The 25,875-nt window shown below is 37.6% G+C and overlaps 1 protein-coding gene across 1 annotated transcript in view; it reads right to left on the minus strand.

Moving 5' to 3' along the window:
• The window catches only part of NIPSNAP2 (nipsnap homolog 2), a 44,307-nt gene that overhangs the window by 13,712 nt on the left and 4,720 nt on the right, over positions 1–25,875 (minus strand). Inside the window, exons 2-7 of the mRNA XM_047839319.1 lie at positions 15,642–15,781; positions 15,514–15,559; positions 11,768–11,862; positions 11,363–11,433; positions 10,431–10,571; positions 9,358–9,389 (exon numbers count right to left, since the gene is read on the minus strand). Coding sequence (XP_047695275.1) covers positions 9,358–9,389; positions 10,431–10,571; positions 11,363–11,433; positions 11,768–11,862; positions 15,514–15,559; positions 15,642–15,781 — 525 coding nt within the window. The remainder of the gene's footprint in view (positions 1–9,357; positions 9,390–10,430; positions 10,572–11,362; positions 11,434–11,767; positions 11,863–15,513; positions 15,560–15,641; positions 15,782–25,875) is intronic.

The raw sequence follows: 25,875 nt of genomic DNA on the forward strand, positions 1-25,875 counted from the left end.
CTTTAACAAATGGTGCTGGGAGAACTGGACAGCAACATGCAGAAGGTTGAAACTAGACCACTTTCTCTCACCATTCACAAAAATAAACTCAAAATGGATAAAGGACCTAAATGTGAGACAGGAAACCATCAAAACCTTAGAGGAGAAAGCAGGAAAAGACCTCTCTGACCTCAGCCGTAGCAATCTCTTACTCGACACATCCCCAAAGGCAAGGGAATTAAAAGTAAAAGTGAATTACTGGGTCCTTATGAAGATAAAAAGCTTCTGCACAGCAAAGGAAACAACCAACAAAACTAAAAGGCAACCAACGGAATGGGAAAAGATATTCGCAAATGACATATCAGACAAAGGGCTAGTATCCAAAATCTATAAAGAGCTCACCAAACTCCACACCCGAAAAACAAATAACCCAGTGAAGAAATGGGCAGAAAACATGAATAGACACTTCTCTAAAGAAGACATCCGGATGGCCAACAGGCACATGAAAAGATGTTCAGCGTCGCTCCTTATCAGGGAAATACAAATCAAAACCACACTCAGGTATCACCTCACGCCAGTCAGAGTGGCCAAAATGAACAAATCAGGAGACTATAGATGCTGGTGAGGATGTGGAGAAACGGGAACCCTCTTGCACTGTTGGTGGGAATGCAAATTGGTGCAGCCGCTCTGGAAAGCAGTGTGGAGGTTCCTCAGAAAATTGAAAATAGACCTACCCTATGACCCAGCAATAGCACTGCTAGGAATTTATCCAAGGGATACAGGAGTACTGATGCATAGGGCCACTTGTACCCCAATGTTCATAGCAGCACTCTCAACAATAGCCAAATGATGGAAAGAGCCTAAATGTCCATCAACTGATGAATGGATAAAGAAATTGTGGTTTATATACACAATGGAATATTACGTGGCAATGAGAAAAAATGAAATCTGGCCTTTTGTAGCAACGTGGATGGAACTGGAGAGTGTGATGCTAAGTGAAATAAGCCATACAGAGAAAGACAGATACCATATGGTTTCACTCTTATGTGGATCCTGAGAAACTTAACAGGAATCCATGGGGGAGGGGAAGGAAAAAAAAAAAAAAAAAAAAGAGGTTAGAGTGGGAGAGAGCCAAAGCATAAGAGACTGTTAAAAACTGAGAACTGAGGGTTGATGGGGGGTGGGAGGGAGGGGAGGGTGGGTGATGGGTATTGAGGAGGGCACCTTTTGGGATGAGCACTGGGTGTTGTATGGAAACCAATTGGTCAATAAATTTCATATATATATATATATAAAAGAAGATGTGGTATATGTATATACAATGGAGTATTATTCAGCAATCAAAAAGAATGAAATCTTGCCATTTGCAACTATGTGGATGGAACTGGAGGGTATTATGCTAAGTGAAATTAGTCAGAGAAAGACAAAAATTGTATGACTTCACTCATATGAGGGCTTTAAGAGACAAAACAGATGAACATAAGGGAAAGGAAACAAAAATAATATAAAAACAGGGAGGGGAACAAAACAGAAGTGACTCATAAATATGGAGAACAAACTGAGGGTTACTGGAGGGGTTGTCGGAGGGGGGAGGGGCTAAATGGGTAAGGGGCACTAAGGAATCTACTCCTGAAATCATTGTTGCACTATATGCTAGCTAATTTGGATGTAAATTTAAAACAATAAAAAATAAAATAAAAGGAGTTTTGAAAAGACAAAAAAAGAAAAACAAAACAAAATAAGTGAATTCATCAGTTGCCTTATAGAGTCAAGGTACAAATTCTAATTCATCTCTATATCCTAACTTAAAAAAATGGAGATTTTATAAATGATACTTTTAATGATATAATAAAAAATGTTGAAAGGCTAGAAATGAAAAGTTTATAGGTCTTGTATATGGGATATTATAAAACATTGTGAAAATAAAAGAAAATCAAAACACAAAAAAAAGAAATTGTGATTAAATTGACTAAAAATTTGCACTTGTCTTAAACTTTCCTTTTAAAATTTCCTACTGCAAACGTGTCAGTTCCTTAAACACCTTCTTTCATATTTGTACCAACTACTTGATATTTAGTGATGCATCTAAAATCCTAAAACTATTTTTAGAAAATGTATGTTTCCCAAAAGCAGTTTTCTAGAATCAAACTTAAAAATGAAAAAAGTGGCTTGAATGATACAGGGAGGTCACCCAGAAAAGCACAGCTGGAGACCTCCCACCACAGACTACCCAGTAAATTTACATCAACACGTTTTGGCCTAAAGTCTGTCATCAGGGTGTCAGAATTGACAGGACTTGGGAAGATAGATTCATTATAGTTAATTTAGAAGAGTTGGGGCATATGAACAAGGATATCAATCTACTAACATCTACCGTGAGACAGTACTCTTGGGGGACAAGATATCTGAGTTGGCTTGACCAGTACATTTTTGTCCTGGAGGAAAACTTCATAGCAACTGAATTAGAACATCAAGGAAGCAGCGGGGTATAGGATCAGAGCAAGGGCAACTGCAGTGGAGTGATAAAGCCAGCCTCCTTAAGATCAATTTGTACATCTCAGCTCTCATACCCATAAGCTCAACTCTGAGGGTGACCCAAGCTTTTAGGCTCTTTTGTGGTGAAGGAGGGATCTCTTGCTATTGCTCCCATGGGCTACCCCTAAATGATATTAAATTCTTTAACCTTTATATCTAGAATTGATTGATAGCTTCACAAAAATTACAAATCTGATTGGTAAATTATTGAAATTAAGCAGATCACTTTAACGTGCATTCTAACTTAGAGGTGGGGAAAAACTGTCTTTCATTGATAGTGATAAATATTCAGGATTATTAATTTCATTATGAATTTTTCTAATTCAGTTACAGTAGGCAAAGAAAACGTACTTGCCTTAGCCTCGTAATAATCAGAAGCATGTACTGAAGAGGAGATCACCATCTTAAATAGTTACCTATATGCCAAAATATAAATTGAATGCTGAGCTGGATTTATAAATAATTTTTTAAGTAACTGAAGAATAAATCTCAGTACTTCCTTGTGAAGGCCACGGTGGACAAATCTTTTTTTTTTAAGTTTGTTTATTTATTTATTTATTTATTTATTTATTTATTTAGACAGCAGAGTGCATGAGTGAAGGAGGGTGTGTGTGTGTGGGGTAAGACACAGAATCCTAAGCAGGCTCCGCACTGTCAGCTGAACTGACAGTTGTGGGGTTCAAATCCACAAACCAGGAGATCATGACCTGAGCTGATAATAAGAGTTGGATGCTCAACTGACTGAGCCACCCAGGCACCCCCATGGTGGGCAAGTCTTAATTAGTAACATGCAAAAATAGAAATAATGAATGATCCTATTCTGTGGGCAACTAAATTATTACATTTATAAGGCCCCTTCCTAAAAAAGGTCCCTTAATAAAATGGTGCCTATAGGTACTAACTGTATAACAGTATACAATTAAATATGTATTTCTTAGTTTTCAAATTAAAAAAAATTCTAACTTGCATTATGTAGACTTTGATGACCCAAGAAGAAAAGATTTATTAGAAATATGAATCATGGGGGCACCTGGCTGGCTCAGTTGGTGAAGCGTGCAACTCTTGATGTCTGGGATGTGGGGTCAAGCCCCATGTTGGGTACAGAGATTACTTAAAAAGAAACTCTTAAAAAAAAAAAAAGAATCACAGAGCCATTTTTTGGATCTAGATGTTAGAAATTATGTAGTTCAAAGCAAGAAAGTTCAAAACGGAAAATAAAAAGAACACATGGAAGGAAATGGATAGTGCTTTCGTTTAAATCAAGGCTAGCACAGCAGACCCTCAGAGTAAATCCCCTGCTCTGTTGCTTGTTTTGATGGCCCAGGACCTAAGAATGATTTCTACATTTTTAAATGCTTGAAAATCTAATCAAAAGAATATTTCATGATACATGAAAATCATGACATTCAAATTTCAGCAACCATAAATAAAGTTTTGTTGGAACACAGCCATGCTCACCCATTTACAAATAGCTCACGGCTGCTTGCACACTAAAATAGCAGAGTTAAATAATCGTTATGGACCCAGAACAGTCCACACAGCCTAAAATGTATTTTTTTTAATATTTTATGTTTTAGTTTTATTTTTGAGAGAGCCAGACAGAGAGAGACAGAGCACGAGTGGGGGAGGGGAGAGAGAGAGAGAGAGAGAGACAGAATCTATGAAGCAGGCTCTAGGCTCCAAGCTGTCAGCAGAGAGCATGATGCAGGGTTCAAACTGGTGAACCATGATATCATGACCTGAGCTGACATCAGACGCTTAACTGACTGAACCACCCAGGCACACCAAAGCCTAAAATATTTATTATTTGTTCCTTTACAGAAAAGGTTGCCAACCTGATTTAAATAAAATATTCTCTATTCCTAATTTTTAAAGTGTTTCTTATTAGAAATTAGTGTCTCTAGGGGCGCCTGGGTGGCTCAGTCAGTTAAGCGTCCGACTTCAGCTAAGGTCATGATCTCACGGTTTGTGGGTTTGAGCCCCGTGTCAGGCTCTGTGCTGACAGCTCGGAGCCTGGAGCCTGCTTTAGATTCTGTGTCTCCCTCTCTCTCTGCCCTTCTCCTGCTCATGATCTGTCGCTCTCAAAAATAAATAAACTTTTTTTTTTAAAGAAATTAGTGTCTCTAATAAAATAAAACTGGTATTCAATATTTTCAAATGACTTCTGAATATGGATTAAGATGATTTTTAAACTGTCTTTTAAATTATGATTTAAAACACTCTGGCCACCTAGATTTTTAAAATATCAATACTTTACATTTTCTCGTATTTGTTTCAGACTGAACACCACAGAAACAGGTGAAGCTCCCTTTGCATTCTCCTCCCCACCCCCACCCACCCTCCCCCATGAGTTACATTCTGGAAGCAGTTACCTCTTTTGAAGACATGTCTTCCTGTCTATGGTTTTGTATTTCTACTTCATATGTATGTATCCATGAACAACAGTTCTATCTTTTCATATAATTGTTATATACAACTTGTTTATAGGACTCTTTTGTTACATTATTTAAAAATTTACCTAAGGGGCACCTGGGTGGCTCAGTTGGTTAAGCCTCCCACTTTGGCTCCGGTCATGATCTCATGGTTTGTGAGTTCAAGCCCTGCGTCCAGCTCTGTGCTGACAGCTCAGAGCCTGGAGCCTGCTTTAGATTCTGTGTCTCTCTCTCTCTGCCCCTCCCCCATTTGTGCTCTCTCTCAAAAATAAATAGACATGAAAACAACTTTACCTAAAAGACATCACGTTGTACACATTCTTTAGCTCTTTCTCTTGAACTTGGTGTTTTCAATGCTTATCCATATGCAGATCTGTTTTACTTTAACCACCATATAAGATTCTACTGCAGAGGCGTGCCTAGGTGGCTCAGTTGGTTAAGCGTCCACCTTTGGCTCAGGTCATGATCTTGCAGTTCATGGATTTGAGCCCCGTGTAGGGCTCTGTGCTGACAGGTCAGAGCCTGGAGCCTGCTTCAGATTCTGTGTCTCCCTCTCTTTCTGCCTCTCCCCCTGCTTGTGTTCTCTCAAAAATAAACATTAAAAAAAAAAAAAGATTCTACTGCATGAATATATATAATCTGTTCCCCTCAGGCACAGAAGTTGTTTACAAGTTTGGCAACTGGCCTTGGCAAAGACCTTTTCTTCTTATGTAACCACTAGTTTCTGCCCTCTATTCAACATTTACCAACCACCCAGGATGTGCCAGGTCTTGTAGACAGAGTTGTAGAACTAGAAACTAGAGACTCCACTGGGGTGACAAGTGCTCTAACAGAGGCATGGGGGCCGGGTATTTGGGGTGCAGAAGCCAGACACCTATTACAGCCTCAACTATGTTATATTTATCAATGTCCTCTTTTTGAATTATTCTTGGTTTCATGGTATAAATTCTCTTTGGTAAGGTGTGTGCATCATTAGCAGCTTTACTGAGGTATATTTTACATCCTGTAAAATATCACTTAGGTATAAATATACCTAAATCACTTAGGTATAAATATATATACATTTATATATTATATATATATACATATATATATATATATATATTTACTAAATTTACAGACTTATGCAATCATCACAATCCAGTTGTGCTAAAAGATCCCTTGTGCCCATCTACAATCATTTTCTGTTCCCACCTCTAGCCCCAGGAAACCACTGATCTTTCTGTCTCTATAGATTTGCTTTTTCTGGATATTTCATACAAATAGAATCACAGAATATGTGCTGCTTTGGACTCTTTCACATAGCATGTTATTGAGGTTCACCTATATTTGTAGTGCATATCAGCAGTTCACTTCTTTTTACTGTTGAATAGTATTCCATTATGTGGATGCAACACAGCCTATTTTTCCATCACTCTGCTGATGGGCATTTTGGGCTATTTCCACTATTTGGTTATTATGAAATGCTATGATCACTGTATATGAGTTTATATGAATGCATGCTTTCATTCTCTTGGGTATATACCTAGGAATAGAACTGTGAGGTCATATGGTAATTCCATGTTTGACATTTTGAGTAACTGCCTATTTTCCGAAGTGGCTGTACCACTTAACATTCTCATCAGCAATGTATGAGGGCCCCAACTGATTCACAACTTCACCAACATGTGTTATTATCTGTCTTCTTAGTGAAAGCCATCTGAATGTTTGTGATGTCTTCTCTCTTTGTGATTTTACTTTGCATTTCCTTAATGACTGGGAGTGTTGAGCACTTTTTCACGTGCTTATTAGGCATTTATACATTTCTTTTGGTGAAATGTCTATTCAAATCCCTTGCCCACTGAAAAATTTTTTAAAAAATTTATTTCATGATTATTTATTTTTTATTGTGGTAAAAACACGTAACATTAAACTTACCTCAGCCATTTCACAGTTTAGTAGTGTCACAAGCACTCACATTGTTGTGCAAGGGATCTCCAGAACTTTTTGATCTTGTCAAATTTAAACTCAATACTCACTAAACACCAAGTCCCCTCCACCTGGACCCTGGCAACTATTCATTTTCCATTACTGTGATTCTAACTACTTTAGAGACTTTGTTCTTAGTGGAATCATATACTATTTGTCCTTTTATGAATGGCTTAATGTCCTCAAGGCTTATCCATATTGTAGCACATGGCAGAGTTTCCTTCTCTGAAAGGCTGCATAATATTCCTTTATATGTATATATCACATTTTCTTTATCCATTCATCTCTCGATGGATATTTGGGTTGCTTCCACCTCTTGGCTACTGTGACTAATGCTTGCAATGAAAATTAATGGGAAAATATCTCTGAGATGCTGCTTTGAATTCTTCTGATTAGAAACTTAGAAGTAGAATTGTTGATCATATGGTTATTCTATTTTTAATGTTTTGAGGAACCTCTGTATTGTTTTCCATAATTACTACAACATTTTACATTCCTACCAACTGCACAAAGGTTCCAATTTTTCTGTATCTTCACCATACTTGTTACTTTCTGTTCTCTTGATAATGGCCATCATAAAAGGTGTGAGATGATATCTTGTTTTAGGGTTTTTTTTAATCTCATTTGATTTGCATTTCTCTTATGATAAATGATGCTAAGCATCTATTCATATGCTTTTTGGCATAATTTGGGTATAATAATTATGCTTTTTGGCATAATTTGTGTATCTGTGAAGAATCGTCTATTCAAATCCTTTGTCCATTTTTGAAATGGGTTATTTGTCTTCTTATTACTGAGTTGTAGGACTTTACATATACTAGATACAAGTCCTTTATCAGATATGATTTGTAAAATTTTCTCCCAGTCTTGTGACTTGCATTTTAATTTTTTAAATGATGCCCTCTGAATTACAAAGTTTTTAATTTTGATAAATTATAATCTATCATTTTCTTTCATGGATTTTGGTGTTATATGCTTAACCTAGGTCACAAAGACTCTCTCCTACGTTTGCTTCTAACCTTTATGTTATGGTTAATTTCTGTGTATAATGTGAGGCAGGGGTCTAAATTCATCCTTTTGCAAAGATATCGAGTTGTCTTAGCACCCTTTGTTGAAAAGACTATCCCCATGGAATTTACTTGGTGCATGTGTTGAAATTTACTTGGTGCATGTGTTGAATTTACTTGGTGCATGTGTTGAAAATTTACTTGGTACAAATGGTTCATATTTATGAGTTTATTTATGGACTTGCACTTCTGTTCCACTGATCTGTATATACCTGTTCTTATGTCAGTACCACACTGTCTTGATTACTGTAGCTTTGTAGTCAGTTTTGAAATTGAGATCTGTGAGTCCTCCAACTTTGTTCTTTTTTAAGGTTGTGTTAGCTATTTGGGTCCTTTGCATTTCTGAAGCCTGCCGGGATTTTGATTGGAATTGTGATGAACCTATGGATCAGTTTGGGGAAAAGCTGGTAGTCTGCTACTTAAGTGAAGAAAAAAACCCCAAGCAACTGTGTCATTGTGGTGCTGTTTATGTGACAAAAACATTTCAAAAAAAGGTAATATCCAAGAATATGAAATTACTTAATGCAACACTGGGTTTTGTTAAAAAAAAAAATAGAGGTGCTTGGGTGGCTCAGTTGGTTAAGTGTCCGACTTTGGCTTAGGTCAAGATCTCACATTTTGGGAGTTTGAGCCCCGTGTGGGTCTCTGTGCTGACAGCTCAGCGCCCGGAGCCTGCTTCAGATTCTGTGTTTCCCTCTCTCTCTGCCCTTCCCCTGCTCATGCTCTGTCTCTCTCAAAAATAAACAAACATTGGGGCGCCTGGGTGGCGCAGTCGGTTAAGCGTCCGACTTCAGCCAGGTCACGATCTCGCGGTCCGTGAATTCGAGCCCCGCGTCAGGCTCTGGGCTGATGGCTCAGAGCCTGGAGCCTGTTTCCGATTCTGTGTCTCCCTCTCTCTCTGCCCCTCCCCCGTTCATGCTCTGTCTCTCTCTGTCCCAAAAATAAATAAACGTTGAAAAAAAAAATTTAAAAAAAGAAAAAAATAAACAAACATTAAAAAAAATTAAAAAAAAAAATAGAGTCCTTATCTCTTAGAGATATATACTGAAATATTTATGGATGACATGACATGCTGTTTGGATTTACTTTCAAATAATTTGGGTTGGGAGAGTTAGACCTAAGCAAGACCAGCCATGTGTTGGTAACTACTGAAACTAAGCGATGGGAATGGAAGGGGGTGGGTGGGGCAGGGAGATCCACGGTATTAGTCTCTCTAGTTTTGTATACGTTTGAAAAATTCTGTAATAGAAACATCAAACAAAACAGTCTAATATCAAATCATGGTTTTATCCCCAGATTTTATTCCTGAATTAACACTATGGCCTAAAATAACCTATTAATAAGATTACAAAGTCACCATTTGGTAATATACTTACCAGTAATTGCCCCATTCAATCATAGTTCCTGGCTGAAAAGAGATTTGGATTTTGAGTTTGTTAGTTCTGTGAAGAAATACAGGAACAGCAGTATAAAAAATATCAAATGACAAAACTAACTTAAAAATGAAGTATAACAAAATAAAAAATGTAACAAAATATTATTCACTGCACACATATCTATCCCATAGTGAGAGTCCTATTCTATTCTATTCTATTCTATTCTATTCTATTCTATTCTATTCTATTCTAATTTCATACACGAAGAAAATATTTATAGTAAGTCATCTAATTATGGTTATCAAAACCATAGTTGAGCCCATCCTCCAGATGTCCTGAAATCATGATTAAGTTGTTGGAACCCATTCAGACGTTATGGTGAAATAAGAAAAAAAATTCAATTTAAGTAAATTTAACAAGGACATCACTATTTTTTTTCCAGTATAATGGTGAGTATTAGACTACTAAGATCTACTGATGTGTACTCCTTTTAACAACATTGCTATGTTGCTATCTGGGTTTTCTTTCTTTTTTTTTTTTCTTAAATATAATTTATTGTCAAATTGGCTTCCATATGACACCCAGTGTTCATCCCAACAAGTTGGGGCTTTCTTTCTAGTAGTCACTTAGTGGGGAAACATCAAGAAAGTTTTAAAATATTATTCCTTTTGACTCTTATGGTGCCATCTAACTTATTCAGCAGTCTCATTTTTATTATATAGAGAAGTAGTTGCTCTAGTTCAATTACAGTAGATGCTCTGTATTATAGCTAGTCCTGCATTTTAGGTCTTTCCTCTTAAAAATAGCAATGCTATACAGAAAAAAGTCAAATGACAAACATTATGTGTAAGATTATAAAAAATAAAAGCTTAGCAAAAGAGAAGGAATGAGAGAGAAGAAGATTAAAAAAAAAGAAAGAAGAGAAGGACTGGACAGGGGAGAAAATAAGCCAATCAAAATATTAAGCCAAACACATCACAAAATGTAAAGTCCACTTGTGTGGTAGGCATTGGGCTGCCAGTGCTTCCTCACAGAAGCATGGGAGGACAGCTGGTGGGTATTTCTGTACTTACTCGGAGCTGGTAAGATCGGAGTTCATATATATTCGGTCCTGACCGTGGGACAGGCTCATTCCAGAAACTGAACTCCAACAGCAGCTGATTCTTCCTAGAGAGAAGCATGTTGCTTCTTGCCTTGCGGAATTCCACAAATGCCTTTGAGGGAAAAAACATGCTCATTATATCTTCTAGGATTTACATATAAATCCACTTTAGTATCACTTATGTTCCTCTTAGAATACTATCAAAAACAGGGCCCCAGGTGGCCCAAGACAGCCCCAGTTTACATCCCGTTGAACCAGCATAATAACTAAAGCATTCATTTTCACTCTCAAAAGTGTCCAGATTTAGACACCAAACTACACGGCCATCTAATTACTTAAATAACAATATTAACTACTGAAATAACAACTTAATCTTCTACCTTTTTAAGTCCTCCTAACAGTGTCTGACAGCATATTAACAAAAGTGACATAGAGACTACAAAACACCAGATAGTCCAAAGCCACTTATATTTGGACAGGGAATCTACACCAAAGGTTTTCTTTCCTAATAATGGACGGCTGTTAAAATTCTCTTCATTGACCTGCACCTATTCCTGAAGGGAGTGGGGAGGACAGGGATGTCAGCCCAAAGGAAAGACTATGTGGTTGACAGTTCCTGAAGCAGGTATGTGTTAGGTAATCCAGGGCTGACTGTGTCTACTGTGCTGACTTACTGGCATCAAAGTACCAGTTTCTCAGTTTCAAAGTACAACTGATTTTATAGTAAGAACTGTTATGTTAACAGTATTACAATGGGTTAGTTATGTTTCAATACAACTTCAAGAATCCAAAGAGTAAAACTTGTATTAATGTTAAAGAATGGTGACAGAAAAGAGTCACTTCATTCTGTGCTACCATTTATTGTATTAGTCTGAATACATAAACCTTTTTCAAAATCATTACCTGATTTTCTCTGAGTTTACTCATGACCTCTGTGAGGGCTGGATAGCCTCCTTCGTACCTCCAGAGGTGGACTGAAATATATTTTGAAAGATAACATACATTTAGAGTTTTATGACACTCCTACCTTGAAAATATTCTATATACACACAACGTTAACACAATACAAAACTGTAATGTGCCATGTGGTAGCCTATGAGTATATCATAAAGTTTCAATATAGATTCAAGCGTTAAAACAATACAAAAGAGTTTTTGTAATCAATTACTGGAGAAACTACTTTAGCCATAAAACCAGACTGACACTTGGAAAGCTTTGATTTTAAAAGCAAACATTAAATATTATGTATGCCATTAACAGTAAAGACTTAGGGAACAAGTGTTTATTCCAAAGACTTCTGCTTCCTACCAGCTTGATCTTGCTCGCCATACCACGTGTTCCAAGTCCCCACCAAAGTACAAGGGTAATGCTTATCTTCGTGAATCTTTGGCAACACCTCTTGACTTAAAGAGAAGAAATAGCAACACCAATTAAACAACTGACAAGATTATACCAGATGGACAACACATGATCAGCAATAGGAAAAAGGCCATCTACTCTGTTCCAACAACTGACCTCAGAATATTTATGATACTATAATGTGCAGAATTAACATTTTTGCTGAATTCTACTATGCTCTAATGTCCCACTTATCGGAAGGTTAGGTTTCTGTTACCCAGCTACCTACAATCGTTGTAAACAACTCAAGGAAAGTGATAAAAGTGGACAAGGAAGAGCAAAAGGTCCCAGGGTTCCAGGAACTACATGGATCTACTATTTGCTATTTCAGGAAAAAAAAAAAAGTACCTAGGGATGGTGAAGTTTCTAAAAGCTATGTTCTGCTGGTTCCCAAGGTAGGAAGGAGAGAAACAGGAACAGTAGAAAAAGAGCATGGAAGAAATAAGAGAAGAAAGTAATGTTTAAGATAGGGGAGACAACAGAAGCAGCATAAGTAGGCAGAAGTAGCAGGGGCAGAGAATAAGTTGGCCATAAGAAGGGAGGAAGAAGAAAGAGCTAGAACACAACACAGTCTGGAAGCAACCCAGCTCTAACAGTCTCAGAGGGCATGGACATGGCAAAACAATCCAAATTAAAGATACAACATGGAGCATAAATTGGGTTCTATTCAATTCAACCAGCTGAGGGGATTTAGGAAGTATCACATAATCCCACGTTGAACACACACCCCCAACTCATTACCAGTGATTGTACGGGAGTAGTAGCAAAGCCATGGCAGATCATAGCAGTATATTAATTTAACAGAGGTGTCAGTACTTGCATCCATTGAAACCTTCCTATGGTACAGATTCGAATGTACAGGGAAGAGGCATTAACTGTGCCATACCAAAAGAAAAGCTAAAATCTGCACACTTTTTTTTTTTTTTAATTTTTTTTTTTCAACGTTTATTTATTTTTGGGACAGAGAGAGACAGAGCATGAACGGGGGAGGGGCAGAGAGAGAGGGAGACACAGAATCGGAAACAGGCTCCAGGCTCTGAGCCATCAGCCCAGAGCCTGACGCGGGGCTCGAACTCACGGACCGCGAGATCGTGACCTGGCTGAAGTCGGACACTCAACCAACTGCGCCACCCAGGCGCCCCTCTGCACACTTTTTGATAGAAAAATTATGATGAAAAAGTACAACAGAAATTCAACAATAAATGCAAAAGGATATCAAGGGTTAGAAATGGAACCTGTTCAAACTATTTGCTAACACTGAGTGATATTAAGTTACTGATCACCACCAGATGCTAGGGCACCAGAACGGAGTATACATGCATAGTTAACAGAGAAAATCTCAGAATGTTCTTATATTTAACTAAATGAAAACCCATGTATTTTTATGACTCAGTACAATGACCACACCATGTGTAATTTTTGAAATGCCACCCTTCAAAAAATACACATGATGTGATCATTGTAGTGGGTCAAAAATGTTTAGGGGCACCTGAGTGGCTCCATTGGCTAAGCATCCAACTTCGGCTCAGGTCATGATCTTATGGGTCGTGAGTTCAAGCCCTGCATCAGGGTCTCTACTGTCAGCACAGCAGATCCTCTGTCCCCCTTTCTCTGCCTGTCCGCTGCTTGTGCTGTTTCTCTCAAAAATAAATAAATAAACATTAAAAAAAGACTTTTTATTAAAAAAAATTTTTTTTAACGTTTATTTATTTTTTGAGACAGAGAGAGACAGAGCATGAATGGGGCAGGGTCAGAGAGAGAGAGGGAGACACAGAATCTGAAACAGGCTCCAGGCTCTGAGCTGTCAGCACAGCCGGATGTGGGGCTCGAACTCACAGACCGCGAGATCATGACCTGAGCCTAAGTCGGACACTCAACTGACTGAGCCACCCAGGTGCCCCAAAAAAAGACTTTTTAGAAATAACACAGGACTGATGGAAATCAGGGGTGGGGAAACATGGATTATGTAAAATTACTGGAAACGGGATTCCTTTTTGTCACATGACATGAGCAGGAAGTAAACAACCCCAATTTGGAGCCAGTGTAGAAGAAGAAAATCTACACAGATGACCCAGGTGGGATCCAGGAAGGGGCTGGGGGCCTGATCATGGGACCTAGGTTTTTTACCAACACAAAGTCATATCCTCTTTGTTGGGAGCTCCAAAGCAGCCCTTGGAAGCCCTGGCCTTACATGAATGAAAGTTGTAAGGCAGGTAGTACTTTTACTCAGATGGGTCAGGCAGAACCTTAGCACTGGGGCCTCTAAAAACCAGGCAGGAGTTAAGTCTTTATTACCAGAAACAGGGAGCTACTGTAAGTTTCAGAGAGAAGGAAAAAACATGATGAAGGAGAAAGCAGAACTCAGGAAGATCAATTTGACAAACTTCTGAGTAATGGATCGGGTGTGGGGTAAGGTACAGGTATAACTTTGAGGCCAGGAAGGCAGTCAGCAAGGAGGCTACTTAGAAATAGGGCTCAACAAGAGAGAGGGAGATGGGAAAGGAAATGAAATAGAACCAAAATGCAGGTCAAATGAAGAACACACAGTTCTTAGCAACCAATAGCAAAGAACTAAGGAAAAGGTTAAATAAAACTATGGTGACTGACACATGTTGGAAGTGGGAAGGAAGAGCCAGGTAATTCTATATGTTGAGTATGAAGGAAGAGGAAGACACCCAAATAGAAATATGAATACAAAGGAGATGAAAATCTGAGACAAGAGATGAAATGATACAAACAGGACAGGGAAGATAATCCAGGGAAACATTAGCATAGATAAGAAATTCCATTTTATGAGAAAAGATTTAGAAATAAACATCTGCTTTATTTTAGGAACTTTTTTTTAGTAAAGAGAACTATGCTGAGGTGATTAAGAAACTATGCTAATATTATATTTCATGGATCACCTCCCAAAATAAAGTAACAAAAGGTTTTTGTATCTGAAAATTATGCTGATTCTGGTGACAAAATCATTTTCTTTCTCATGAAAGTAGCAGATATAAAAGGTAAAAATATGCTTTTTAATTATACTTGCTCACAATTGATCATTAAAATACAATTTGTTGGCTTAAGAACAAATGCACTTAATTCTCTCTTTAGTCTTAAAGTTTACAAATTCTGTAAGAGCATATGCATCTCATATCACGTGAGAATCTGCTGAAGGGACTTGAATCCTGGTGAGTGGAAGACTTGAGAAGAAATGGCAGATATATTCAAATACATCCAGGACTTTCATGTGGCAGTTTTACTTAGAAGTAAAACTGGAAACAATAGAGATCACAGGGACATGAGTTCTGATTCCTAACATTCAAAGCTTCCACAGATGGAATGCAATTAAACACAGGCAATCAGGAAGGTCTGCAGAAAGGACTCAAGCATGGACGAGTAGATGGACTGGATAGCCTTACAAGGTTCCTTCCAACCTTAAGAGTCTAGAACATTCTAACATCTGAGAGCTTACGTGATGAGTTAGTCATGGAGTCCTTAAAATCAAAATGCCCTTGGCAATCCCATGCAGAGCTCAACTTACGAGCCTCTGATCATTCAGCTTCAAGAAGAAGGATCAAAGATCTCACTCTGCTATCAAGTGTTAGCTGAACCAACAAATATTAAAATTGTTATTTTTCCCCAAGTAAAGGATAGTTTGGTATACACACCAAATTTTGTTGTATGCTTCTAGGCATTCCGGTTTAACATTGTGAACTGAAACAAAAGAAAATTCAACGATAAACTTATGAACAAAGGGAAAAAAGTCAACTATGAAGGTAGCAAGCCCATCACTCACACTGTAATTTGTATAGACTGCTTGTTTCCTTTTTGGCTAGGAGATTAGAGTGAGCATCTTTTCTTGGATCAACTTTCCGGACAAATAAGGATTTTAACCAGCTGTCTTCTCGAGGTCTACTATTGGAGGACGTAAATCTCCTAGGGAATAACAAATATAAAAATTTTAGTCTCATCAGTGGTACAAAGACTTCAGTGTTTTCAGGTAATGTCACATACTACATTATTTTTATAAAATCAATCCATCTAGCAAACATGCCTTGAGTACCTATTCTAGGCACTGTTACAGAACCTGGAATACCACAAAACATTCACTCTCAATTATAATAGCATGCAATCTAAACAACAGGAGCAAAGTGTAAAAGATGTAACTTGTGGTTCTCTTAAGAGAGCTCTTTTTTTTTAAGTTGTAAGTATAGTTGACAAACAATGTTGCATTAGTTTCAGGTGTACAGCATAGTGATTTGACAATTCTATACATTACTCAGTGCTCACCATGTTAAGTATAGTCACCATCTGTCACCATACAATGTTATGACAATATTATTGACTATACTTCCTATGGTGTACTTTCCATCTCTGTGATTTATTTATTTTATAACTGGAAGTGTGTACCTCTTAATCCCCACCCCCACCTCCCTGCTGGCAACCACCAGTTTGTTCTCCGTATTTAGTAGGAGTCAGTTTGGGGAGACTGAGTGGCTCAGTCGGTTAAGTGTCTGACTTCGGCTCAGGTCATGATCTCATGGTTTGTGGGTTCAAGCCCCGTACTGGGCTCTGTGCTGACAGCTCAGAGCCTGGAGCCTGCTTTGTACTCTGTGCCTCCTTCTCTCTTCTGCCCCTCCCCTGATCATGCTTTGTCTCTGCCTCTCAAAAATAAATAAATGTTAACAAAAATTTAAAAAAAACAACTGTTGGTTTGGGGAGCCTGGGAGCTTTGGTTGGAGGAGCGTGTGACTCTTGATCTCAGGGTTGTGGGCTCAAGCCCCACATTGGGTGTAGAGATTACTTAAATCAATGAAATTAAAAAAAAAAGTTTGTTTCTTCATTCATTTGTTTGTTTTTCAGATTCCACCTGTAAGTGAAATTTGTCTTTCTCTGACTTATTTCACTTAGCACAACTCTCCAGGTCCACCCATGTTGTCGCAAATGGTAAGATTGCATTCATTTTTTTAAATGTTTATTTACTTTTGAATTTTTTTTCAATGTTTATTTATCTTTGGGACAGAGAGAGACAGAGCATGAACGGGGGAGGGGCAGAGAGAGAGGGAGACACAGAATCGGAAACAGGCTCCAGGCTCTGAGCCATCAGCCCAGAGCCTGACGCGGGGCTCGAACTCACGGACCGCGAGATCGTGACCTGGCTGAAGTCGGATGCTTAACCGACTGCGCCACCCAGGCGCCCCTGTTTATTTATTTTTGAAAGAGAAAGAGAGAGAGCGAGCACGAGCAGGGGAGTGGCAGAGAAAGAGAGAGAGAGAGGGAGAGAGAGAGACAGAGACAGAGAATCCAAAGCAGGCTCCGAGCTGTCAGTGCAGAGCCTGATGTGGGGCTTGAACCCACGAACTGTGAGATCATGACCTGAGCCAAAGTCAGATGCTTAACCCACTGAAGCACCCAAGCACTCATGATCTCATTCGTTTTTATGGCTGAGTAATATTCCATTATATATATATATATATGCACACACACACACACACACACACACACACACACACACACATCTTCTTTCCATTCATCTGTTGATAAACATTTGAGTTGCTTCCGTATCTTGGTTATGGTAAATAATGCTGCAATAAACATATGGATGCATATATCTTTTTAAATTAGTATTTTATTTTCTTTGGGTAAATACCCAGTAGTGGAATTACTGGATCATATGGTATTTCTTTTCTTTTTCCCTATATCCTTTATGCTGTACCTTTCATCCTTGTGACTTGAATAAGTCCATAACTGGAAACCTTGTACCTCCTATTTCCCTTGGCATTTCTATTTTTAATTTTTTTGAGGAACTCCATACTATTTTCCACAATGGCTGCACCAATTTGCATTCCCACTAACACGCATGAGGGTTCCCTTTTCTCCACATCCTCGCCAACACTTGTCATTTTTTTATCTTTTTGGTTCTAGCCATTCTGACAGGTGTGAGGTGATATCTTATTGTGGTTTTGATTTGCATTTCCCTAACGATAGTGATGTTGAGCATCTTTTCACAGAGTTCATACGCTTATCTTTGTTATTTCTATGTGTTTTTCCCTCCTCCAAAGCAATTTCTGACATAGAAAAAATATACATGGTAACCTAAAGTAGTCAAGTTCACAGAGAAAGAAAGTAGTATAGTGGTTGCTAGGGGCTGAGATGAGAGGAGAATGCAAAGTTATTGTTTAATGGGCACAGAGTTTGAAAGATGAAAAAGTTCTGGAGATGGATGGTGGTAATGGGTGCACAACACAGTGTGAATTGACTTAATGCTACTACTAAACTGTACACTTCCATATGATTAAAGTGGCAAGTTTTATATTATATATACTTTACCACAATAAATAAGCAGGAAATATACAGGGAAAATGAAGTAAGTTCTCTCTTTAAAAAAATTATTTTACCTCTAAATGAACCTTAGAGTCAAGTTTAACTCTCACTAAAGCCTAAGAATACAAATTTAATTGACACATAATTTGCTAATTATAATCTATAACCGAATTTCTACTAAACATGCTGTCAGAAAGGATAAATTTGACTGAGGTCACAAACTATACTTTAACCGTGAACTTTTAAGTGCATGTTTAACTCCCAAATGCTTGCTAGTGGGATTACAAATCTCCCTAGAGGGCAGTGTAGCATCATCATCTGTATCAAAATTAATCTGTGTAGGCCTTTCAGCCCAGTAACTGTACTAGTTGCTATGTCCTACAGGCAGCTATATTTAGACAAGTGCACCACGTTGAATGCACAAGAATATTTATTAGCGCCTTGTTTCTAGTTTTTCCCTGGTATAGGCAACTTAGATATCCATTAACAGGGACTGGTTAGATAAATTTGGAATATCCCAAATCAGAATAGAACACAATCATTAAGAAGAATGAAGTAGATCTACATGCACTGATATATTGAAATTTCTGGAATAAATTATGCAGAAAAAGCACGTACAGAGAAGTACCATAAATACACACACAAAATGAACTGTTAATAGTGGTAATGTCTGGGGAATGTGACTGGGCATGGGGTGGGAGTAAAAATTTCCATTTCATTGTATAACCTTCTGGACTATTTGAGAATTTTCCATATACATATAATTATTTTTATACTTAAAAATATCTAAAAGTGCATGTTTAAGAGTCTTTTATAGGAAAGGTATATAGGTGTATATAACCTGAAAACATGATTTAAAAAATTTGAGCCTGGTTGAATAAAATACCTAAGAATAAACTTAACTAAGGAGGTGAAAGACCTGCACTTGAAAACTAGAAGACACTGATGAAACAAACTGAATATAACACAAATAAATGGAAAGACAGTCCATGCTCATGGACTGTAAAAATCAGTATTATTAAAATGTCCATACTACCTAAACCAATCTACAGATTAAGTACAATCCCTATCAAAATACCAATGGCATTTTTCACAGAACCAGAACAAATAATCCCAAAATTTGTAAGGAACCAAAAGGACCCTGAATAGCCAAAGCAATCTTGAGAAAGAAGAACAAAGCTGTAGGTATCATGCTCCTGGTTTTCAAACTGTCCTACAAAGCTATAGTAAAAAAGAGAGTCCACTACTGGCATAAAAGCACATAGGTCAATGGAATAGAATAGAGAGGCCAGAAATAAACCCATGCTTATATGATCAATGAATCTATGACAAAGGAGACAAGAATATACAACAGGGAAAGGATAGTGTCTTCAACAAATGGTCCTGGGGAAACTGGACAGCTACAGCAAAAGAATGACACTGGACCACTTTCTTACACCATATACAAGAATAAACTCAAAATGAGTTAAAGATCTAAATGTAAGATCTGAAACCATAAAACTCCTAAAAGAAAACATAGGCAGTAAACTCTTGGACACCAGTCTTACCAATTTTTTTGGATCTGTCTCTTTGGCAAGGGAAACAAAAGCAAAAATAAGAAAGTGGGACTACATAAACTAAAAGCTTTTTCACAGGAGAGGAAACCATCAACAAAATGAAAAGGCAACCTACTGAATGGGAGAAGATATTCACAAATGATCTATATGATAAAGGGTTAATATACAAACTACATAAAGAATTCCTAAAACATCAAAAAAAAAACCCACAAAAACAAAACAAAACCCACAATCTGGTTAAAAAATGGGCAGAGGACCTCAATAGACATTTTTCCAAAGAAGACATTCAGATGGCCAACAGACACATGAAAAGATGCTCAATATCACAAATTATCAGGGAAATGTATATCAAAACCACAATGAGATATCACCTCATACCAGTCAGAATGGCTAGTTTGGTGAGGATGTGGAGAACAGGGAATCCTTGTGCACTGTTGGTGGGAATGCAAATTAGTGTGGCCACCATGGAAAAGTGTAGAGGTTCCTCAAAAAATTAAAAATATAAATACCATACAATTTAGCAATCCCACTTCATTTATCCAAAGAAAATGAAAACATTAATGTGAAAAGATATATGAACCCCTATGTTCACTGCAGCATTATTTACAACAGCAAAGACATGGAAGCAACCTAAGTCCATTGGTAGATAAACAGATAAAGAAGATGTGGTGTACATATGCATATACAACATGTGTTGTATACATATATAACTATGTGTTATATTATACATATATGACACACTCGCACAGATGCTCAGGAATATTATTCAGCCATAAAAAAAGAATAAAATCTTACCACTTGTGACAACACTGATGGACCAATAGGGTATTATGCTAAGTGAAATAAGTCAGAGAAAGACAAATAACATACAATTTCACTTATATGTGGAATCTAAAACACAAATTAACAAAGAACACAGAAAACATATTCATAAATACAGTACACAAACTGGTAGTTGCGGGAGTTGGGGGGAAAGGGTGAAATAGGTGAAGGGGATTAAGAGGTACAAAGTTCCATTAACAAAATAAACAAGAAGATATAAAATACAGCATAGGGAATGTAGTCATAATACTGTAATACTGTAGTCATAATACTGTAATAACTTTGTATGGTGAGAGATGGTAATTAGACTTAGGGTGACTTCATAATGTATATAAATGTTGAATCACTAAGTATGTGAAACTCGTATAATATTGTATGTCAACTACACTTCAATTAAAAAAAATTAGAACCTGGATGAGACTTATCCTCTTCCTAATCTCACAAAACCCAATCAATGACAAGCTGTGTGCTTTTATCTTCTTCATTTTGATTCAAATTTCCATACAGTGAAATTTACTTTTTTGGCATAGTTCTACAGGGGTTTGGCAAATGCATAAAGTCATGTAACTACCACCATATGAAACAGTTCCTTCACTCCCTTAAACTCGCTTTTTAAAAAAAATTGAAATATAGGTGATACACATTGTTACATTAGTTTCCGGTGTAAAACATAGTGACTCAACAAGTCTATATGTCACTCTGTGCTCACAAGTGTAGCCACGACCAAGTACCATATAAGGCTATTATAATACCATTGACTATATTCCCTATGCAGTATCTTATATATTAGTGGCTTATCCATTCCATACCTGGAAGTCTTATCTCCCACTCCTTTTGTAATCAACCCTTCTCCCCAGTTCCAACTGCTAACAACCATTCCTCTGTTCTATATCCCGATAGTTTGGCCTTTTCCAAAATGTCTTCTTTATAGAGTGATACAGAATATAGCCTTTTGAGTCCAGTCCCATTCTTCTTGCACACTCCCTTTTACAACTGATGACCATCATCTCTGGCCAGGGTTATTATGGCATACTCCTTATAATTCTGATCTTTAACTGATCTGCACATAAATGCTCTTTTCTGCCCTTTGCTAGATCATGCTAGGAGCAATAATGTATTGGGATTCCAAATGGCTACTATAAATGCTTAGGATCTTATCTAATGCTTCAAAGCAAGGTCAAGATGTTGACAGGTTGGTGTGAGGCTTTTCTGGGAGATTTCTATGGAAACACTACATGATTTTCTACGGACTATTTTCAATTTGCTTATCAGGCCTGCTTAAGGACACAGACACCACAAAGCAATTGTAGGAAAAGAGAGCAACCTCAGGTGTTAAGAAAGAGGACTTGGAATTTAAATAAGAGGTAAGAAAAACTCTCAGAAGATGAAAATTCCCCATTGCTTCATGAGATGAACTTGAATATTCTATATAACAATAATACAAATTCCTATTTTTTTTAAAGATTTTATTTTTAAGTAATCTCTAACCCTAATGTGGGGCTCGAACTCACAACCCTGAGATCAAGAGTCCTATGCTCTTTCTACTGAGCCAGCCAGGTGCCCTTAAATTACTATTCTTATTCAACTATGGTGCTTTAGAAATAATACTACTCTAAATCTCAAATGTTTATTAGCAACCTTTTTCTTTTTTTGCTTAAAAAATCAACAACCGGGGCACCTGGGTGGCACAGTCGGTTGAGCGTCCGGCTTCGGCTCAGGTCATGATCTCACGGTTCGTGAGTTTGAGTCCCGCATTGGGCTCTGGGCTGACAGCTCGGAGCCTGGAGCCTGCTTCCTATTCTATGTCTCCCTCGCTCTCTGCTCCTCCCCTGCTCACACGCTGTCTCTCTCTCAAAAATAAATAAAGATTAAAATAATAATAATAATAAAAAGGGTATGTGGCTTTAAAAAAAAATCAACAACCATTACACAGCAATTTTCTTTCCATAAAATGTTTTTAATTTAAAAACACTGTATATTAGCTAAAAACCAGGTAAAAACAAACAGCTAAAAACCAAATAAAAAGACTTCTGAATGATCTAAGCTTACAAATATGCAAATATTACACAAATATAATATTAACAATACATTTTCTATAATGATCAAGAAATATAAAAGTACTTTTTCAATCCTTCAAAGATTAAAAAGCAGCAAACTCATATTTAACAGGTAAAATAAGTTTATACTAGTACTGTACATGTAATTTTTCTTATAAGTGCATAGGACAAAAATATAGTTTAAATGGCATTAAACAGTTTAAATGGCATTTGTGAAAACAAGTTGGAATTTCTCCCACATTTCTTTTACTGTATGTTAAAATGTCCTAGAATTAATAAGTATTGATGGTGGTATCTCTCAGGGAGGGAAGAGTTAAGGTAGAAGAGACACAGCTTTACTCATGTAACACCTGTATTGTGTTTCTCACATGTGTGTATTTTATAATTATTATTTAAGTACAGTTGACACACAATGTTACACTAGTTTCAGCTATACAACCTAGTGATTTGACAAATGTATACATTATGCTATTTTCACCAAGTGTAGCTACCATCTGTCCTGTTACAATGCAGTTGCAGTATCACTGACTATATTCCTTATGCTGTGCTTTTACTTTTACGTGTGTGTATGTATATATATAAATGTTTATTCTGAAACAGAGAGAGAGAGAGAACACGCATGCGAGAGACTGGGAGAGAGGCAGAGAGAGGGAGAGACAGAAATCCAAGCAGGGTCCGCACTGTCAGCACAGAGCCTTACACGGGGCTGGAATCCATGAACCATGAGATTACGACCTGAGCAGAAATCAAAGAGTTGGAGGCTTAACCTGACTGTGCCACCCAGGCATCCCTTACTTTTGTATATTTTTAAGTACATATCTAGCCCTATAGTAAAACTGTTTAAGGCACTTAGGACGGCACCTGATATATAGTGAAAGGTTAAAAAATTAAGTTTTTAAAACTACTTTTTCAATAAAAACAAACCTAAAGTTGGGGCGCCTGGGTGGCGCAGTCGGTTAAGCGTCCGACTTCAGCCAGGTCACGATCTCGCGGTCTGTGAGTTCGAGCCCCGCGTCAGGCTCTAGGCTGATGGCTCAGAGCCTGGAGCCTGTTTCCGATTCTGTGTCTCCCTCTCTCTCTGACCCTCCCCCGTTCATGCTCTGTCTCTCTCTGTCCCCCCAAAAAAAATAAATAAACGTTGGAAAAAAAAAAACAAACCTAAAGTTAAAAGCAATAAATTATACATAAAACTATTAGATTATAGAAATAAATTCTGAAGAAGGCAATTCTCCAAACAGTCATGGTAAAACTTATGTCAATAAAAATGAAAACATTTGTCAATTTGTTTAAAGTGTTTCAAACATATCACATTTTGGGATATTTGCTAAATAGTATCATGAATACAATGGCTAGCATTAAAATTAATGATACAAAAAGGAGAAAGTTTTAAGATTTGTTAATGAGACTATATAATTCCTGTTTTTTCTTTATTTTAGATTTTAAGTTCACTAGACAGAAACAGTGTTTACAAAGTTTTGGGGGTATTAAATAAATGTTAAGAGCTTAGGAAAAGCTATTATGAATAATTAAGAAAGGGGTACAATGAAAGTTTCTAAAAATATCAGCATTAGGGAATTTCATTTAAAATAACAAATATTCACCTAAGCAACCACTACTAACAGTTTTTAATGGGTCCTTCCAGAAATGCATAGACATACATTATCATGTGTACATATAGATATTTAATTTCTATGGCATTTAATACTTTAAAAATAAGAAAGCATGATACAGAATTATTAGCAAATTAAATCTGGAAGGGGAAAATCCCAAAATAATTTTGTTCCTCTTCTTTAGAATGAAAGGGAATTACAAATTAATAAATTCATACTTCCTGTTAGGCACTGAATTAGGCAGCTTGTCTATGTCATCTCATTCAATCTTCAGTACAGTCTAGCAAGGTAAGTATTAGCTCATTTTAAAGCTTGGCTCAGAGAGGTTAAATGACATGAGCTAAGAAGTAGCAAAATGAAAATATAAACCTATGAAAATATGATGTAAATATGAAAATGAAAATATGATCTAACTATAAAGTTCAAAATATTCTCACTAATAAGGGATGTCTCCCAAACATAAATCTCCCCAGCTGAGCATTCTCCCAGGTTTTAATAACACCAAAGAGATTTACTTTAAGATGGGTAAAATGAGGTAAGGGACATGAAAACACTGTAATATAAAGATAAGCCTAAGAAATAGTCAGCATCATGGGACACACACAAGAACCTGAGGGTATCTGTTTGTCAGCTTGGGTAGCAACTGTCTTGACAAATGAAAAACAGTTCAGTCCAGTCCGCCATTACCCCCAGTTGATTGTCAAACTCGGGAATCTTTTCAGTGTCAGGTGACCAAAGTTACCCAGTGTGCCCGGTCCATCTAGCTGTCCAAGCTGAATCACGGAAAGGAGTAGAAGGAGCTATGCCAACAGCTGTCAGGGTGATAGGATCCGGGCTATGGTTCTTTACTGAGAATGACAAACTGCACGATCAGTAGTCTTTATAACATCATACATCTGTTGTGTGGCACTTAACAGAGGGTGGGGTAGGGGCAGCACGTTCTACAAAACATGAGACTTTATTTTTATCATTTTTTTCCAAAGATTTTATTTTTAAGTAATCTCTACACCCAACATGGTACTGGAAATTACTCGAGATCAGGAGTTGCAAGCTCTACTGACTGAGCCAGCCAGGCAACCCCCAAAACATCAGACTTTAAATAGAATTAGCATTATTTGCCAGACTCTGTGGATGTAAAGATGAGCCAGATGCCTCACCTATTTAGTCTCAAAGGAAAAACACAGTAAACACCCAGACTGGTCTCAGATACCGCAGATTTACACACACACATGCTGTGGGAATGAACCACTGGCTTGGCCTGTGAGGAGTGGAGGAACTCCAGCAGAGACATTCTGGCTCTGTCTTGGAGGACCACACAGACAGGTGGACGAGGCAGGCGGTAATTCCAGTCAAAAGGGACAGCATGTCCAGGGGCACGGAGTCATGAAACTGGATGACATATTTCCGGAACAGCAGAGCTTGGTAAGGCAGGAGAACAGGGTGTGGAGGACGGTGAGAGAAAGAGTGGGAAGACAAGGGCGGGGCCGTGGGGTCAGGCCCTTGTACACCATGCCCATTAGCTGGATTCTACCTGGTACATGGTAAGATGCTAGCAAGTTTTCAAAAAAAGATCAAGGTGTGTAAAGCAGCCTGGCAGTGGTGTGGCAGGTGGACTGCAGCAATAAAGGCAGGGAGCGTGGCTCCTGGGCTTTCTGCTGGTT

This window comes from Prionailurus viverrinus, chromosome E3 (assembly GCF_022837055.1).
Source record: "Prionailurus viverrinus isolate Anna chromosome E3, UM_Priviv_1.0, whole genome shotgun sequence".
Taxonomy (NCBI): domain Eukaryota; kingdom Metazoa; phylum Chordata; class Mammalia; order Carnivora; family Felidae; genus Prionailurus; species Prionailurus viverrinus.